Here is an 18642-nt window from a genome sequence, read left to right as displayed (position 1 = left end):
TACATAAAGTATGCATCACAAGTAAACATGGGAAACACGGTAGCAAATTTTTCTGATTTGTGCTTCATAAATGTTCAGTTTGCTAATCTCATTCATGGTGTTTTAGTGTTAGCCGCTGCTTTTCCAAACAAGTGCTGATCTCTCCCTAACGTATTTTATGCAAGGAAGCAAAACTAAGGACGAACTCTAAAGTTCTGCACTTCTGCCTCTTAAAGATTAAGTCGTTAAGTAATAATTTTTCTCTTTTATTTAACATTGTTATTAAAATGATAAATAAATGTAGTGATAGAATTTGAAATGTAAGATATAATTAATGCTAATTAATAAATTGGCTTTCAATGAGTGTAGAGACATTGTAGATGGTTGAGCTTTTTAATTTGAACATGGCATTTTTCTTAAAGGCAAAGCAATCTGGGAAACTTTAGTGGCTTGAGATTTACAAAGTGTCTGATTTTAATTATTTCAAGAATTCTCAGACCTGCCAACCCCATCCTCCAGAGAGAATACAGGACTGGGATTGCTGATTCCTGCAGCTGTGTGGGCCAGCATAGTGCCTGGCATGTAATACTCTGCAAGATTGTTAAATGACTTCCAAGTGCTTTTTTTTTTTTAAGAAGATGGGTTACTTTTTTCACTGAAAAGTACATTTTCTTTTCTTTTTTTTTTTTTTTTTTGAAAAGTACCTTTTTCTAATTAGAAAAAACTCAGTATTTGCTTATCTGAAATCAATTTGGATAGTATTTGAAAACACAGAAAAACACAAAATTGGAAGTTACTTATAAACCCACTCTAAAAGATAATCATGTATTGGTACATGTGTCCTAGTACTTTTTTTGTATGCATACGTATATGTATATGTTTGCGTGTGCACACCTGTGTATGTCTATGTGTAAGTATTTTTAACCCCCCCCAATTCTCATGCTGTGTGCAGAGAAAGCCCTTTCCTCCTCTTTACAATATATTGTGAATATTTCCCACATATCGTTTTCTTCAACATTTTTAATCAGTGATTATATTCCATTATACAGATGTGCTATAAATTAACTTCTCTTTTTACTGTTGTAAGCAGGACTGTGGTGAATCTCTTTGCACATATATCTCTAAATATTTCATCAAGATAAATTCTTAGTAATGCTGAGTCAAACTGTATGTATATCCATATTTGCTGGCATACTTTATGGAAAGGTTATGCTAAATAATAAGTAAACTGTATCTACCCCTTTCTGTTTATTTCTTTAAATGTTTTTGATTTCCTGAAGCTGACAAATTTGTTCTTTGTTGAGCTCCAAAAGGTCACTGTGACACATCATTGTGATTGCCTGAGTGAGCCGTGTTTTTATAGCTGAAGGTCTTTACTAGATACACCCCATCCAAGGGGCTCCCACATGTACTCATACAAAGAAGTTAATGCAACCAGAATTAGCCTGCTCGCTTAAGGGAGCAGTCTTGAACTCAGGTGCACATGCTTCACAAAGTAGCTGAAGATTTTCCAGAAGGTACAAGGGCATGCATGGTTTTAAGGTTATCACTGGTCAGCTTTCCTTATGTGTGTGTGTGTGTGTGTGTGTGTGTGTGTGTGTGTGTGTGTACTCCTTCCTGAAATCCACTTGCCTCAGAAAGCTGCTGTGGTCTTAGCTCATGTGGCTGTCCTTTTCCCTCTTCCCCTTTTCCACTTTCCCTTTTCGCAGTTTAGGAAATGGATAGTCCCACCCATTGCCCCAAAGTCTGAGACCCTCTCTGGTTCCCAGCAAGGGACTGTGTGAAATATTGGTGATAAACAAACCTCTTTCAATCAGCACTTTATAACCCAGAACGCCTCTGATTAAGAAATGCATGTGTTAATTCTGTATTGAAGAATGTGTTCACAGTATTCAGTAGTTTACAAATAATTTAGTGAATCAGAATTAAATCAGTGTTCCCCTCCAAAGTACTCTCAGTAACTTCATAAGGGGGAATTTCAATGCTGATAAATATAGAACTTTTAATAATAAAGTGTTGTTTCAACTATTAAAAAAAAAGAAATACATGTGTGATAAAACCTTACCTTTGATGGTCAAAATAAGTATTATTTATCAAAATAAGTATTGGTATTGCTTTGATTAATTTTAGACTAACTGTGATGATAGCTTAATCCAGAAGGATATGTTAAACATGTAGAGCATTATAATTATAGTAAATAAAAAGAGTTTAAAATTTTCAATTTCCATATATTACTTTTGTAGAGCATAAAAGTATATTGCATTAGGATAATATGGGAGGGAAATGAAATGGAAATGCGCTTCCAAAACAAACGAGAACACAGCATTTTTGACTTAAAGAAAAACGAGTTTATATACTTTTAAAATGGATAGTGGGTATCAAATTGCTTTGCTATTTATATTTGGTTGGATACATTTTAAAGAATAGCATTACAATTTTATTTTAAAATGTCAACATTTATGACATACTGAAATAACATTGTTTACAACTCTATAAACTTACAGTGAAAAATTGTAGATGCCAACTTAAAAAATGTACAAAGGAGAAAAAAATGTGTGAGCAGATACCTGATTTTTTTCAACTTTTTTAGGCAGTATTCCAGCAAAAAGTGTGACACGGGACAGGCACCTAAATGGGAAGGCTGCCTCACCTGGACTCAGGTGGCGTCACGGGAACGTCCCCCACTGTACTTCCTAGAAATCTCAGGCTCCCCTCCCTTAGTGAGCCCTGGCGTGGTGGAGGTGGTGAGATCACCTGCAGAGCTCTTCTTCCGGCTTTCCCTTGCCTGGAGCACTCTCCCTTTCCCTGTACCTTAGCCAGAGCCTGCCAGTCCCTCAGGTGCTTTAGGTCCCTCAGGCCTGGTACCCATGCCTCCTCCCTCTCTCTCGGCTCCCTCGTTCTCCACAATGAAAATATGCCTCACTTGTTAGACCTCCACCAGACATCACCTCTTGCAGAAACACTCCTTGATTCCCCTTTCCTCTTTTCCTTTAGAATGGTTTCTCCTTTCTCTTTCACTATAAAAGAGGGGTTCAGAAGTTAAGGAAAAAGGGAGTTAAGTTAGAAAGTAGAATGAGTCTCTGGAATCTTGGAGAGGTCCAGGTAGAGGGAGGCAGTGGCTTATGTGTTTGGCTTGTGTCAACAGAGCTTCTAGAGCTTTGTACCTCTGAAATACGGAGTCTCAATAAAAATACTGTTGAATTGAATTGAAGCTGAAGTCCAGTTCAGGTTTCACCTTACCTCTGAATTCTTTGATTTCCCAGATCTGCTGGGACTTCTCTCCTTCCAAATTCCTTGTGTACTTATAGTCTATTCTGTACAGCTTGGTGTGTCATCATCACCATCCTGCAATTTTTGTTAATTATTTTGAGTGTCTAGCATTGTTTTTATAACCAAATTGTAAATTCTAGGCAGGTAGAGGTACCTGTTTGTGTTTTCATCTCCCCATGGCACCTACTATAGCACTGGTCATAACAGATACTTAATAACCATATCCCAGTTCATTGTAAAAAAGGAAAAAAAATTGATGGGGTGTCCTGGGGTTGAAGTATGGATATGTCACACTTCACTGTATGATTTTGGGTCACTTGTGTATAGTCTGGATCTCTTGATTCTTCATTGATAAAATACAGATGGTAGTGATAGCTAATAATATCAGGTAATCACTATGGGCCAAAATCATCAATGTTCCTAACATTTCTATGAGGAAGATACATTGCTACTCTTATTGTTCTCACTGTATATGAGAGTAATATAAAGTACTAAAATAATCTGCCCAGGGTCACTCATAGTAAATGGCAGTGTGGATTTGAAACCAGACGCTGAATACCAAGCATTTACCCATCATGTGATACTGCCCATATCTGATGCATCTGCCTCAGTTAAAGATTCTAAGTGAGTAGAAGGTTCTGGGTATCATTTTGAAAGAGGTAAAAAAGTGACACAAAAGTTGAATTTAGTTACATATTTGGAAAACATTTTCACTTTTTTCCCCAGCTTTATTGAGATATAACTGAAACATAACATTGTTTAATGTATACAACATGTTGATATGATACATTTTAAAATTGCCAAATAATTACTGCACAGTGTTAGTTACCACCTTCATCCCATCACATAGTTAACATTTCTTTTTCCTAGTGAGAACATTTAAGATGTACTCTTTTAGCAAAATTCAAGTATGTGATACAGTATTATTAGCTCTAATCAACTCCTGGTAACCTCCAGGAGCTTCTCTGAGATTGTCTCTTTTAGATTCCACATTTAAAAACATTTTACTTTTTCCCAGTCCGTAGGTTATCTTTTCCTTTTGTTTATTGTTTCCTTTGCTGTGCAAAAGCTTATAGGTTTGATTAGGTCCCATTTGTTTATTTATTTTTGCTAATTAGGTCCCATTTGTTTATTTTTGTTTTTCTTTCTGTTGCCTTCGGAGAGTGACCTAAGAAAACACTGGTACTATTTATGTCAAAGAAAGTTTTGCCTATGTTCTCTTCTAGGAGTTTTATGGTATCATGTCTTATATTTAAGTCTTTAAGCCATTTTGAGTTTATTTTTGTGTATGGTGTGAGGGTGTGTTCTAACTTCATTGATTTACATGTGGCTGTCCAACTTTCCCACCACCACTTGCTAAAGAGACTGTCTTTTCCCCATTGTATATTCTTGCCTCCTTTGTTGAAGATTAATTGTCCGTAGATGTGTGGCTTCATTTCTGGGCTCTCCAGTCTATTCCACTGACCCATATGTCTGTTGTTGTGCCAGTACCACGCTGTTTTGATTACTGTAGCTTTGTAGACAACAGTATTGTCTGAAGTCTGGGAGGGTTATGCCTCCTGCTTTGTTCTTTTTCCTACAGATTGCTTTGGAAATTCTGGGTCTTTTATGGTTCCATATAAATGTTAGGATTATTTGTTCTAGTTCTGTGAAAAATGTCATGGGTAATCTGATAGGGATCACATTAAATCTGTAGATCGCCTTGGGTAGTACGCTGTTTTAACAATATTAATTCTTCCAATCCAAGAGCATGGGATATCTTTCCATTTCTTTGAGTCATTGTCAGTTTCCTTTATTAATGTTTTGTGGTTCTCAGCATATAAATTTTTAACCTCCTTGGTCAGGTTTATACCTGGTTTTGTTTTTTGTTTTTTTGTTTTTGATGTGATTTTTAAAGGGATTATTTGTTTACATTCCCTTTCTGATATTTCCTTGTTAGTGTGTGATGTGACTGACAAGGGCTTAATTTCCAAAATATACAACCAGCTCATACAACTCAATAACAAAAAAACAACCCAATTGAAAAATGGGCAGAAGACCTTAACAGACATTTCTCCAAAGAAGGCATATGGATGGTCCACAGGCACATGAAAAGATGCTCATCATTGCTAATTATTAAAGAAATGCAAATCAAAACTATAATGAGGTACCACCTCACACTGGTCAGAATGACCATCATTAAAAAGTCTACAAATAACAAATGTTGGAGAGGGTGTAGAGAAAAGGGAACCCTCTTACACTGTTGGTGGGAATGTAAATTGGTGCAGCCACTATGGAAAACAGTATGGAGGTTCCTCAAAAAAATAAAAACAGTGTTACCATATGATACAGCAGTCCCATTTCTGGGCATGTACCCAGACAAAACTATAATTCAAAAAGATACATGCACCCCTATGTTCATAGCAGCACTATTGACAATAGCCAAGACATGGAAACAACATAAATGTCCATCAACAGATGAATGGATAAAGATGTGGTGTGTATATATACAATGGAATATTACTCAGCCATAAGAAAGAGTGAAATAATGCCATTTGCAGCAATATGGATGGACCTAGAGATTACCATACTAAGCAAAGTCAGAAAGAGAAAGACAAATACCATATGGTATCACTTATATGTGGAATCTAAAATATGACACAAATGAACATATCTCTGAAACAGAAGCAGACTCATAGATGAAGAGAACAGACTTGTGGTTGCCAAGGGGGAGGAGGGGTTAGGGAGGGAAGGATTGGGAGTTTGGGATCAGCAGATGCAAACGAGTATATATAAACAACAAGGTCCTACTGTATAGCACAGGGAATTATATTGGAACCATAATGAACCATAATAGAAAAGAATATGAGAAAGAATTTATATATGTATATATGTATGTATGACTGAATCACTTTGCTGTACAGCAGAAATTAACACAACATTGTAAATCAATTATACTTCAGTAAAATATTTTTTAAAAAGAAAGAAAGAAAAACATTTTACTTTTTAAAGGCAGTTGGCAGTCTGCAGCTGAATTGAGTCAGGGGAAATGCATGGCTGTAGTAATTGGGAGAGAACAGAAGCTTTTCCAGCCACTTCTTGGCCTTGCAGAAGGGCTCCAGAAAATCACCAGCCTGCAAAATGTTCACTACTCATTTCCCTGATTGCCAAAAAGGCGTACAGTCTGGGAGCTGGTAGCAATGAACGTCAGTAGGAGGAGGAGAGTACTTGTGTTTTTATTCTCGTTTTTAACTGATCTTAAAATTCTTGCCTGGCCCTTTGCCTTCTGCACAGTCCAGAGTCATGAATCCTTGATATGTGGCTCAAAAGAGAAGCACAGGACAGTATATTCCCTTTTTCTCCACCAATTTTCTCTTTGTGTTTCTATTCTGGGACCAGTGTACAGACCATTCCAGTTCAGAGAGAGAGCAAGCTCTGCTCTCCTTTGAGCCAGTGTGTACAGCCTGGCTCCACTGTGAGCCCTGTGTAGGAGAGGGCCACATGTGCTCTGCAGCTTTTGGTGCTTCCAGCTGGGTGACTTTTGCAATTGTATCCATCTGATTTTGAAATGTGAAAAAAACTCCTGAACTTCGGTGTCACTTTATACATTAATTACACCGATCGCAGTTGCAGCAGTGTGGTCTTAATAGCTGATTGCTGCAATATCCAAATCTGTGACATCAGAATGTGACGTGCATATTTTAATTTGAGAAATAGTTTAACAGTTTTAGATATTCATTTAGATGTGGTTATGCAGGTTAAACATAAGGTATGATCACTGCTTCTTTCATTGCTTCCAATTAAACCTTGCTTGTTAGTTTAACCTCTAGGTAATCCCATCAAACAATTGATGTCAAGGAAACACTGCCCACAGTAGCTTCGGTTGAGTGGCCATTAATTTTAATTGCCTTGATATTAAAGATTAAGAAGTATCGGGACTAGCAGAATAGAAACGATCTGATGTCAAGCAAATCCACTTGCTAAAGCTTCCCCAGGCTGCTGGTGATATTAAAATTTTACTGTGAGAACTAAATAAACCTTTATTAGTGATGACTGTTGTTTGATTGGTCCAGGGGTATGCATAAACAGAGAATTCTTACATATCTGGAGATGAGACCTTTGATGGTATAGAGGTTCCTCAATTGTGAAACCGTTAATAAAGCTGTAATCAGATTTTCCAGGCTAGGTTTCATTAATGTATTATAGCTTCTCTGATTGTCAAGGTAATATTAACTACAAAGTACAGAATCCAACAGAGAATTGTTTAGAAGAAGAGAATTCTAAGATGGGCCTTTCTTGCTAAATTCAGAGTTGGGGAATTTTCATTAATTATGCTTAAGAAATTCCAAATGCCCTCTCAACCAGGAATATCTCCCTTTGCGCTATAGATACATTCAATATTTAACTTTCAGAGGCCTGATAGTCTTAATCAGACAAGCTAGAGTGATATACACTGAAGGTTGTTTTTGTGAGCTGGCTCGCTAGGTCTGCGTCCTGAGCTGAGGACATGCTTGTGACAAGTGAGTTGGGGGCTATGAGAACTTGCTTTAACAAGCATAACCAGAGCGAATGCCTTTGGGGTCATTTTACAGTCTTAATTCAGAACTTTTATTTTTAGAGTCGTATATTTCTGGTCTGGGAATGGGTCCTAATAGTCACTGAGGCTGCCTTCTCCTGGTGCGGAAAGCCCTGCCAGAGCATCGGCCTCCATGCTCCTGGAGGCCTGGCCCCACATCAGCATCATCTCGGCTTCTCCCTCTCCCCTGGCCTCCACAGTGAGTCAGTGGCCAAATTCTGCCTATTCTACCTCTTCCATGACCTCCGCCCTCTCCACGACTCCTGTTCTGCCGGGCTTAGGTCCTCCTCACCTCCTCACCTGTGTGCCCTCCTGACTCTTCCTCCCCCACCACGTGCCACACAGTTATGCCACGCACCTGCCCCAAGCACATGGGGCAGAGAGAAGGGAGGGCAGAGGAGGCCGATGGCAGAGTGGAGTTGGGTCCCTCAGGGCTGTTTGAGAGCCTGACATTGTGACAGCCTAGATGTTGGAACTAAGGCCCATGAGTGGAAATGGAAGGGAACCGGATCTTAGTTCTGAATAGAGAGCTGTGTATCCATCAGAACTATCCAACGGTGGAATCCGGGACTTTGTGATGTGGCGAATACCACGTCTCTGGCGGTGGAGATGCCATGAACCTGAAGAGAAAATGGAGAAGGAGGCGCAGATTTAAAGGACACATGAATTCTCTTTTAGACCTGTTGAGTTGCAGGTTGTGGCAGAACATTTCTAAGGAAATGTCTTAAAAATTGAGAACTGAAATTCTTCATAGAAGTTAGGGATAGAGATGGAAATCTGGGAGTCATTCACAGAGACAATGGTTGAAATCGTTAATAGAGATAAGATTGCTCAGTGCGCGCGCGCACGCGCACACACACACACACGTGTGTCAGGGAAGGAGAAGCAGGAGCATAATGTCACAGAAACCATGCAAAGAAAGCCCTTTAAGAAGGAGCCCGAGGTGGTGGGGGGGGAGTAATTACAAGTATCAGATGCTGCTGAGAGGTCAAACAAGTTACGGAGAGAGGAGGCCATTGTATTTGGGACAGGTGTTTTGCCTGTGACCACCTCAATCAATCACCTAGTCCTTGAGATTAAGATTGTTACATGAGAAAATGTATGCAAAGGGCTCTGTGTAATGCTCGGTGCAAAGGAGATGCTCATTAAATAGTTACTCTTACCACCACTATTTGAAATGAAAGAAGGAAGGGGCACGTCTAATCGTTCATTGGGTCGGCGAGTTGAGTTAGGGGGATGATAGTGGAACAGAAACGGCTAGGAAGGCCTGATCTGCAGCATATTTGCTTCCTGATAAGTTTTGACTTGTTGCTGTCTGAACCTGTGTTCATGGTGGCTGCACAGGTCTTCAGCTAGTGTGCTGGCCTGTGTGTGTGGCACATACGTGCACACAGTGACCCCCCCCCCCAACCAGGATGGGACAGTGTATGGGCTGCTGCAGGCCAACATTGCCTTCCTCATGTGGCTCCCTTGCTGGGGCTCTCTAGCTTTCCCCGAACGGATGAGTGCCATAGTTTGAAGAATGAGAGTTCTATTTCCAAAGCAATTAAAGACTTGGCAGAGATGGTCAACTAGCATGCCCATTGGTGTAAATTGGGTTGGAGGGCTTATACCACTCCTTATTTTCCCTCAGGGGTCCCTAAATAGCTGTTCAGGATGAAACAGTGACCCACCCCACCTGATACCACAGCAACATGCCCCTTTGACACATTATTAAGAAATTATTAAAAAGTGTTTTTAAACTGTTACTTTAACAAAAGAGAGGTCAGAGCCTTTTATACAGCAAGTGGGTACCTATTCATAAATTGCTGTGTGGGTTTTAGCTTCTTCTTTATATAGCTCAGCTCCCAGGTGCCTGAACACTCAATGTAACTATAGGCAGGGAGTCGAGTCTTGGGCTGAAGTTTCGCTGTCAACGAAATGTGGTGAAATCTGCCTGTTGCCAAGAGCCTCCTTAGAAATCTCTTCCATTTGCACTGGTTGACATCATAAGTAGTTTGCAAAAGAAATGAGTATGTTCTACCTGATGAAATCAGCCACTGATTCTGTATTTGCATTTGACCTTATTGGAATTGCTTGAGTTTTCACATTGTGACCTTCTCCCATGTTAACTGGCACAACTTGAGCAGCCATCTTGGCAGACATACAGTATCTTCTAAGGCAGGAGACAAAGGGGTTTTTCATCCATTATTAATGGATGTTACTCTTTTTAGCACGCCAAACATGATTTTACTGTACAGCTGCCAAAATTGTTCCAGACCCCAAAAGAATAAGTCATTCTTTCACAAGCATTTCTTATTATTTACCTAACTTAACAAATGTTTCCTTTCGTTTTTCAGCTCCTTTTCAGGGGACTAGTCATTTATGTATTAATTGGTATATACACCAACTGACTGTTTTTTATGAACAGTGCTCCCAGCTATTTTAGTGTTACTGGGGCCAACTCCAAGAAGTGGTCTTATTCCAAGAGTGCTGAGAGGTTTGCCAAAAGAGCAAGTGAGCCTCTGCACCATTCTGCATCATCCCCAGGATGTGGTCACAGGCTAGGAATTGAGTGTCTTCCAAGGTCTCCCTTTGGTGTCCTACAGTTATTATTGGAAGTTTGATTTTTTGTTCCTCTCTTTGAACCTCGCGTCCCCTTACTCATAGCCCTGTGATTTGTAGGTATCCAACTGGTTTGGCAACAAACGAATCAGGTACAAGAAGAATATCGGCAAGTTTCAGGAAGAAGCCAATCTCTACGCTGCAAAGACAGCCGTGACAGCTGCACACGCAGTGGCCGCAGCCGTGCAGAACAACCAGACCAACTCGCCCACCACGCCAAATTCTGGTGCGTACGGGCATTCGCTTCCTACTCAGCTCAGGCAGCCTTATGCCACAAAGCCCTGTCCCACAGACCAGGAAACAAGAGCCATACTGGGGACACAGTGGACTTATAAAGGCAGATTTATATTAAAATGCAGACTTGTTCTTGGGGTGGGTGAATGAGTAGATGGCCAGAGCCTGTCAACCCACTGTTCACAGTGAGTGCCACTCCGTACTGTTAGATTCTGGAACTTTCACACTTAGCATTAAGCAAAGTGCTATCACTAACGATTATTTTAACTATATTGCTCCATGTGTCATTTTAAAATCAATAGTGGTCTGTCAGAGAACGAGTGAAATAGAAGTGGGAAATTTACCTGTTGCTGTGAGTAATGAAGCTGGTATGTTGGGGTTAGGACAGCAGGGCTTTCTGCCTGATGTAGCTGCAGAGTCGAGTCTGCTGTCCTTACATCTCCTTAGCACCTGTGCTGACTTGGTAGGCTCAGCATGTGGTTAGCTTATCAGGACGTGGTTAGCCCTGAGGGGTATGGTACTTAACACATGGATGCAATATCTTGGCTGCTCATACAATACATTTTGGCCAGATTTTATGTGGCATTTTTTGATGGAGTTGGAAACATCTTAAAATTAGAGGGAACTTGAGTAGCAACGAAAGATGTGCGGCTAGTCCAAACAGATGGACTTGAGAAGCAATTCAAGGGACTTTTCTTAGGAGATAGTTTAAATATATCTTTAAAAATTCAGAAAGTGAGGGGTTTTTTGTTTGTTTTGTTTTGTTGTCTTCTTCCCCCAACCCCCCAAGTTCTTTTTAATGGAGCGTGGAAACTGATGAAAGTTAGGCAGAGCATGTGGCTTAGAAAGAGCTTCAGAAAAATGTTTCTTCTCTGGGTAATTGTCCACCATGACAGTTAATGATGGTGAAGAGCTCACTTAATGACCACGTCCTGGAAATAAATGAAAACAAGGGGATGGTTCCAGGCCAGCTGCTGGGTGTTTTTCTGTTTGTTTTGATTCTCTCTTTCTTTCATATTTGGGCTTCCCCATTGATGTAGGACTTTCCTAGATGCAAAATGAATCACAGGACCTAACTCCTTGGAGTTATTCTGCATCCTCTTAGATCTAGAAATGCTTTATGTTGTACACACAACCTTTCCCTTCTGTACCTTTTCTCCTTTCCCTGCCTCTAGGTCTTTGAGGATTTTGTGTGTAGCTCTCTGTTATTCAGCTACTTAACTCTTTCCTTTCCAGGTTCTTCTGGTTCTTTTAACCTCCCAAATTCTGGGGACATGTTCATGAACATGCAGAGTCTGAATGGGGATTCTTACCAAGGGTCCCAAGTCGGAGCCAATGTGCAGTCACAGGTAGGAGAAATGCCCCCGCTGGGGCCTTTCTGGCAGGGTAGGGTTTGGGCTCAAAACTCCTGACTCTCAACCCATGGAAGTGGTCTGCACACCGTGCAGACCCTGTGCTGGGTGCTTCCGGACGTTACCACCTGCCCCCCCATTTAATTTAATGAGAAGTCAAGTGAACAGTGACTTGGGATGATTCAAACCTGATAAACTTTGTGAATGCATTCGGCTCTGGCTTGAGCTCATGGAGAGGGGTTGGGTTACTTTTGTTACTTTTGTAACAAAACAGAACAGAAAAATTGTGTGTGCCAGTGTGTGTATGCTTTTAAAATATATTACTCTGTTTCATTTCTGTATTTTTTTTTTTAAGTCAGAATACAAAAACCTGAGTTCTTAAAGTATATTCCAGGTTCACCTCTTTTTCTCATCCTCTTACTGGAAAGTAGCTACTTGTTTTTATGCACATGGGAGTGTGTGTGCATGTGCGCGTGTGAGAGGGAGAGCCGGTATACATATTTATAAGTAGTTTCACCCACAGCCATGCTCATTTGGCTGCTGTAGATGCAAAGTTTGCATGGCCATGAAGATGTTGTTGTTTGGCTGGCATGAAAAACAAAGATGTGCAAGTTTAAATATGCAAAGAATTGTTGAAATTCTGCCAGTCACATTTGATTGATAAATTTGTCTTTCATTCAAGATGCTAAACCCTCGTGGCACACGTAATTCAAATTGTTTCCTTTTGTAAGTAATGATGCTTTAATAGATTTGGGATGCTGAATTTTGTTTTGTCTCACTTCTAGGTGGATACCCTCCGTCATGTTATCAATCAGACGGGAGGCTACAGTGATGGCCTTGGAGGAAACTCACTGTACAGTCCACATAATTTAAACGTGAGTACTCTGGGGAACCAGGTTTGAAGAGCTGTAGGAACAGCGTCAGGTAAACAGTGGCTAATAAATAAATTAATGGCCATTTTACTTGGCTTCTCATCTTTTTGGCAGGTGGGGAAGGCAGCATTTTTAGTGTACTTTTATTTTATGAACCTAAACGCTGATGTTACCTTCATGCCATTAGAAGTCCTCACAGAGGCCCAGGGTGGCTGGCATTCTGTCATCAATAGAGACTTAAGCATCAGCGCATTAATAGGCCATCTCCCACTGGCCGTGCTGTGTTCCAGGGAGATGGTGAAAAACAGGTCATTTATCTTAGACTCGAGCAGCAGGAAAAATTCCCAAACACAGCTCAGGTGAAGGGGAGGAGGGCCCCAGACAGATCAACAAACCAAGCTAAACAAAGACTCCTGTTCTTAAGAGTAACTTGCCGTATTGTCAATGTGGGATGCAAAACACGTTCAGCATTTTCCATGGCCTCTCAGTTGTTAAGTGCGGAGGAAGTAATTTCAACTTTAGTAACCAATTGACCAAAACTTCACTTTCCCCCCCACCCTGACATGGATGGAAAATAGCAAAGGCACAGCACCTAAAGGGGAACTGCGGGGACTGGGTCCCGAGGGTACCGTGGTGTACAGAATCTGGGACTCCAGACTAGGGAGGAAATGAACCGCCCAACACATGGTAGTAGAGTCAGAGAGAAAACAGACAGAAGTCTCCCTTTTGGGGGCCTAGCTTTCTATGAGAGTAAATATTAATGATTTAAAAAGTGATCGAGGATGTTCAATTGTAAAAGGAAAACAGGACCATTAAATACTCAAATCTTTTACATTTGAAATGTCAAATCTTTCTTTTTGGGTTTATAAATAACTCGTAATAACCCACAACAAACCATATAAAAAGCCTTTTAGTTGCATTTCTCCTTTTTCATTTAAGTGTTTTGAAATGCTTCAGAGGATGTGCGATATCCTTATCAACATGATAAAATATGAAACTGTGATTGCCTGCAGCCTTTTACAGACATGAATTCCATCTTCGCTGATGAGGCTTGATAAGGCGCTGTTGTATAATACAGTGCATAATCTCAAACCACCAGAGTAAGGATTAATTTATTTTGAAAAAAAGAATGCTTGCTGACAACCTCTCCTCCAGCTGCCACGCTGGGTAAAAATATTGTACAATTGTTGTTTATAAATTTGGATAAAAGAGGAATGATGTTTACTTCAGATGGAATATCTTTAGACTTGTATCTGCGTAAGAGTTTTTCTAAGTAGATTTTCATACCTGAGGGGTGAGAACAGCTTACCTATTAGACAGAGGAGAGGATTTCTTTGAGTCCACACAAACACACACGTGCTTGTCACCATCCAACCTGCGCAGCTGAGGTTTTGAAGATCAACCGCCATAGCTTTATTTTTTTCCTAACCTGGATTTGATACACCTAAAGCCTGGAAAATCCTTCTCCCTTTGGCTCTGGTCATCTCTGTGTGGTTGTTTGGTCCCTCTCTCTCCCCCCTCCCCACCATTTCTCTGTAGACCTAGGGGAAGGAAAGGTGCTTTATATGCAGGACTGTGCAGTCAAGCCGCAGACAGGGTTCCCTGAGAACAGCGTATTGGGAGAGGGAAAAATTCCCAGCCCAAGGCTGGGCAAGGAATCTCAGTAGCCTAGCGGCGCAGGATGGACTCGTAGAACAAGTTGCAAATGGATGTGAGGGAGTCAGGGGGACCTTCTGCCTCTCACTGGCACTGGTGTGGGAGGTCTAGGTCTGGGGGCGGCACAGCACGAGGCTGGTCTGTGCCGCAGGCACTGGGTGGCAGGGAGCTCACCCTCGCCTTCTATCCAGAAGGGCCCGCCCCGTCACTTCCACTCAGTGTTCCCCAACTCACAAGCCCGGCACCTCCCTCTTCTTGACTGACATAAAAATATGTAGCGACAAGCTGTCTGCCACAGCAGAAATCTGATCAGACATTGATTTCAGCAATTGCCTCTATAGGCCAAGACATAAGGCAAATTTGTTTCTGAGGACTGTTACTGCGGATGCAGGTCTGAGGCAGGAAGGGCCAGTGGCATGTGAAGAGCCGTAGCAACATCCTGAATAGGAGCCCCAGTTACAGATAATTGGAATCCAGATTTGAATAGTGTGTGCTCCTCCACAGTTCATGCATTTTCATTCTGCAAGATCTATTTGGAGGGAAATTCTGGCCTTCATTTTCCAAGGGTTATAGTAGCTGGCTGTCAGTCTTGTATAGAAAAGGGGACGGTGGGGGTGGAGGGGCTTCTTCTCTATGGAAACGAGGATTAAGCTGGGTTAAAGTTTATACTTTGTGGAGCCCAAGGTCTTGCCAAAGCATTGCATTGAGCTTCTCCACTGCTCGCTTCTTATAAGATTTTTTTTCAAGTCACTTGATTTTTATCAGCAAATCAAAGGCCGAGCTCCATGCCAGCTTGAGACCAGCTGAAGCCCTCCTTCAGCGTGCTGATTTATTGCCAAGTCTTTACTTGGTAGGATGGATTTGTTTTACATGCATTTAATCCCACTTTAACACATGCTTCAAACTCCTGCCAAAGTGGGTTTAGAAAATACATTTTGCTAATGCATCTTTGCTCTCATGTTGTCATCGGGGTATTTTCAATTGGGGAGGAGAATTAATATGTAGACGTGCACCCGTTGAACTGTGCTTCTCCTTTCAGGCTAATGGAGGCTGGCAGGACGCAACAACTCCATCTTCTGTGACTTCTCCTACAGAAGGCCCAGGAAGTGTGCACTCTGATACCTCTAACTAATCTCTGGCAACACTTTTCCCTGAGCTGACATGCCTTGATAAGTGCATTCAGAGCAATAGGAGGAAAAGGAAAGCGTTTTTGTAGCCCACCATCTACAGCTTTACTGTAAAACCTTGTCTTATTAGAGAACTTGGTAAATCTGTTTTTTAAGGAATCATAATCATTTGTATTTATACTTAAAAACACACAATGTTAAAAAAGCACTTTATCCAATTAGGCCAAGATTTAACATTGTTGACAGTCCTATAGCTATTTTATCATAATTTATTATCAATATTTTACATTAATGGTTTCTCACTTGCCAATTACTTGGCCTTAAGGGTAAAAAGTACAATATATGCTAAACCTCAATAACTAAAGCAGATACAAAGACTCACCTCACCTAAATTGAACTTCTTGCATATTTCCATTGCAGACTTTGATTGTCCTTCTTTCATATCACTAATGGAGTTGGAATAAAGGAGCTGTTTGGCTACCTGTTAATGATGGTTGTGTTTAAGAATCTTCCTCGTCATACTTGGGTTTCGATCTCTTATGTTATAATTAGATCAGAGACCGGTAGCATCTTTTCTCTCTCTGAAAGCACCAGTGCCCAGAGTCTGCTCGGTAATTAAATTATGGATCCAGATTGTTTTGAGAGCTGAAGATACTTGCTGCTGATAGAGATGACCACGAGATCCGTCTGGGGTTTTATGGTGTGCACGGGGTGCTGCACAGACTTGTCAAGGTTTGCTACGTCCTCTGGGCATTCACAAAGGCCCTGCTCTCTGGAGTGTTGTATATAGTGTAGCAAAAGAGTATTTATACATCTCACCAATCAAAACACAGCTTTATTACCTCATGCGAACTCATACAAACCAATAGAATTTCAACATGTTCTGTAGCTTAGAGTGCTCACTTACTACCTCTGAACAATACTCACGCTGTAGTTTGTCTCTTTCTTATCTTTTTGCATCTTGTAATTAACTCTTTGTTTCCCTTCATAAAATGTAATGTACATTGTAATCTTTTAAAAGAAAAATCAGGGTTGCATTTGCAACTTTTAAAAAACCAAGAGTGGAAACATTGGGTCTTAAATTAACACAGGATCAGTAAAACTGTTGTAAATACTGAGAAACATTTTGAATGTTCTTCATCTTGTTACTAATCCATGCAAAAAAAAAAAAAAAAAAGCGATGACTAATTGTGATGCATTCAGATTTCAGTATTCAGTACTGTATATTTCACCCTGTGTAATGGGGCCCCTTCTCCTTTCTCTCTTTTTGTATTGTATGCGATTCTGAAACTGATTGAGTCATGAAAATAATTTGTGGCAGTGATTCTAATGTATTAAAAACGTTTCGTGTTCCTTTCTAACTGGATTGAAAAAGTCTTCCTCGTGGTAGTTATATGTAGTTTCAAACATGAATAAACTTTTTGCTTTCATGATTAAATGTTGCTGCAATTTCTTACCCCACCTGGTGAGCCAGTCAGTGCAGGCAGAGGAGAAGGCCTGCCCAGAAGTCAGCCTGAACATGTAAACAAACGTGTGGCAGGTCAGAGAGGGACTCAGAAACAAAGGTGAGGCTGAGAGTGGCTGACTACACTTTCTGCAGGCTCCCAGCAAGCTCCTGGACCACCGTCACATGTCCTCACTTGATACTTACGCTCTAAGAATACCACAAGGAAAATATCATCCCCATTTTCACAGATTAGGAAACTGAAGTTCATAAAAGTAGATGCCACAAGGTGAAAGACCTAGGACAACAAGGGCCACGCTTGGAACCCAGGTCTGTGTGTGTCCTTGGAGCTGACACTCTCCTGACTTAATGATGCATCCAGCATCTGTTGGATGGAAAGACCTGTTTGGTAATTTTTAAATAATTATCAGTCTTGTCACATTCACTTCCTTGCTTTCATAACTTCTGTGAGATATGGGTTAAGAACAAGCAAAAGTTTGTCCCAAAAGAGTGAGCTAGCTTCCAAGGCCATAAAAAAACCAAAAAGCCACAACTTCTCATAACACACCTTTGAAAACTAAACTTATAAAACGTAAGACCAACCAGAAATCGTTTAACCAGATTAAACATTGTTTTCGTTTTATTCACATTGTCAGCAACTCCATGTATTTACATGTACATCTGTTGCTAATATCTAAATCTTTGTAATAAAAGAAGTCAATAGCAGGTAATTGGCCTGTTTACTGTATCTCGAGGAAATTGACTCACAGGAAATCAGATTAATGTTAATCAGTTGCAGCAAATTGTCTCTGATAAATACAACTGTTTTACTACCTCAGTTGGTAAAACAAAGTCTAGGGCCACCATTCCCATTAATCTTGAGGCAGTTACACTTTATAAAATAGATTGCCCTCCAAAGCTCTCCTCCCTCACACGGGCTCTCAGCCTGCCTGTAGGAATCTCTCCCATGGCTTAAGTAGTTACTTGCATGATTCAGTTAGCTTATGGGTCAGCCTTTCTTATCTCTGTACATAAAACAATCGCTATGCTATGTGGTTTTGCAAAAATATCCTGTGGAAACCAGACACACATGCACACAAGGATACATCTTCTTTAAAGTCCAGAAACACACACTTCCTAAGAACCATCTCAGGTCCCCTCTCAGGCCAGCCTACTGAGAGAAGCACATACCGGTGTTTGCTGGAGATTCACACAATGCATCTTTCCCTTGAGGGAAAGATGTGAATATAAGGCTTTATTCAGAGGAGGTCTCAATAAAAACAGTAATTCCTTTCCTAGAAGCTAATTTGGGAGGCACTTGTATATAATTCCCTTCTGCTCTTCAGTACCTCTCTAGCAGAGGCCAGTGGCACCCTCACTTCATAGATAAGGAAACTGAGGCATGGCTCGGACCCCAAGGCTCTTAGGTCTCCCTCTAATTGGGTGAAATGTGTTGATTTGACAGATTTCACCAGGTACCCTTTCTGGGGCAAGCAATGGGTTAGGATCTAGACCCGAGCACAATGAAATCAGGCCTTAGACCTCGGGA

General features: G+C 40.7%; 1 protein-coding gene across 6 annotated transcripts in view; it reads left to right on the top strand.

Annotated features, from left to right (window-relative positions):
* Positions 1 to 17084, top strand: part of PBX3 (PBX homeobox 3) — a 229881-nt gene extending 212797 nt beyond the window's left edge. For 5 of the 6 annotated variants that reach the window (XM_059073114.2, XM_067040719.1, XM_059073116.2 and 2 more), the window contains 4 exons: positions 10469 to 10634; positions 11879 to 11991; positions 12780 to 12869; positions 15562 to 17084. In XM_059073114.2, coding sequence (XP_058929097.1) covers positions 10469 to 10634; positions 11879 to 11991; positions 12780 to 12869; positions 15562 to 15654 — 462 coding nt within the window. In that variant the 3' untranslated portion in view covers positions 15655 to 17084. The remainder of the gene's footprint in view (positions 1 to 10468; positions 10635 to 11878; positions 11992 to 12779; positions 12870 to 15561) is intronic. The other variant, XM_059073115.2, reaches the window with a different exon arrangement.
* Positions 17085 to 18642: the final 1558 nt, after the last annotated feature.

The sequence above is a fragment of the Kogia breviceps genome, chromosome 8, assembly GCF_026419965.1.
Source record: "Kogia breviceps isolate mKogBre1 chromosome 8, mKogBre1 haplotype 1, whole genome shotgun sequence".
NCBI classification, from domain to species: Eukaryota; Metazoa; Chordata; class Mammalia; order Artiodactyla; family Physeteridae; genus Kogia; species Kogia breviceps.
Note: the sequence above shows the minus strand (reverse complement) of the source record. Positions and strands in the feature narration are given on the sequence as shown.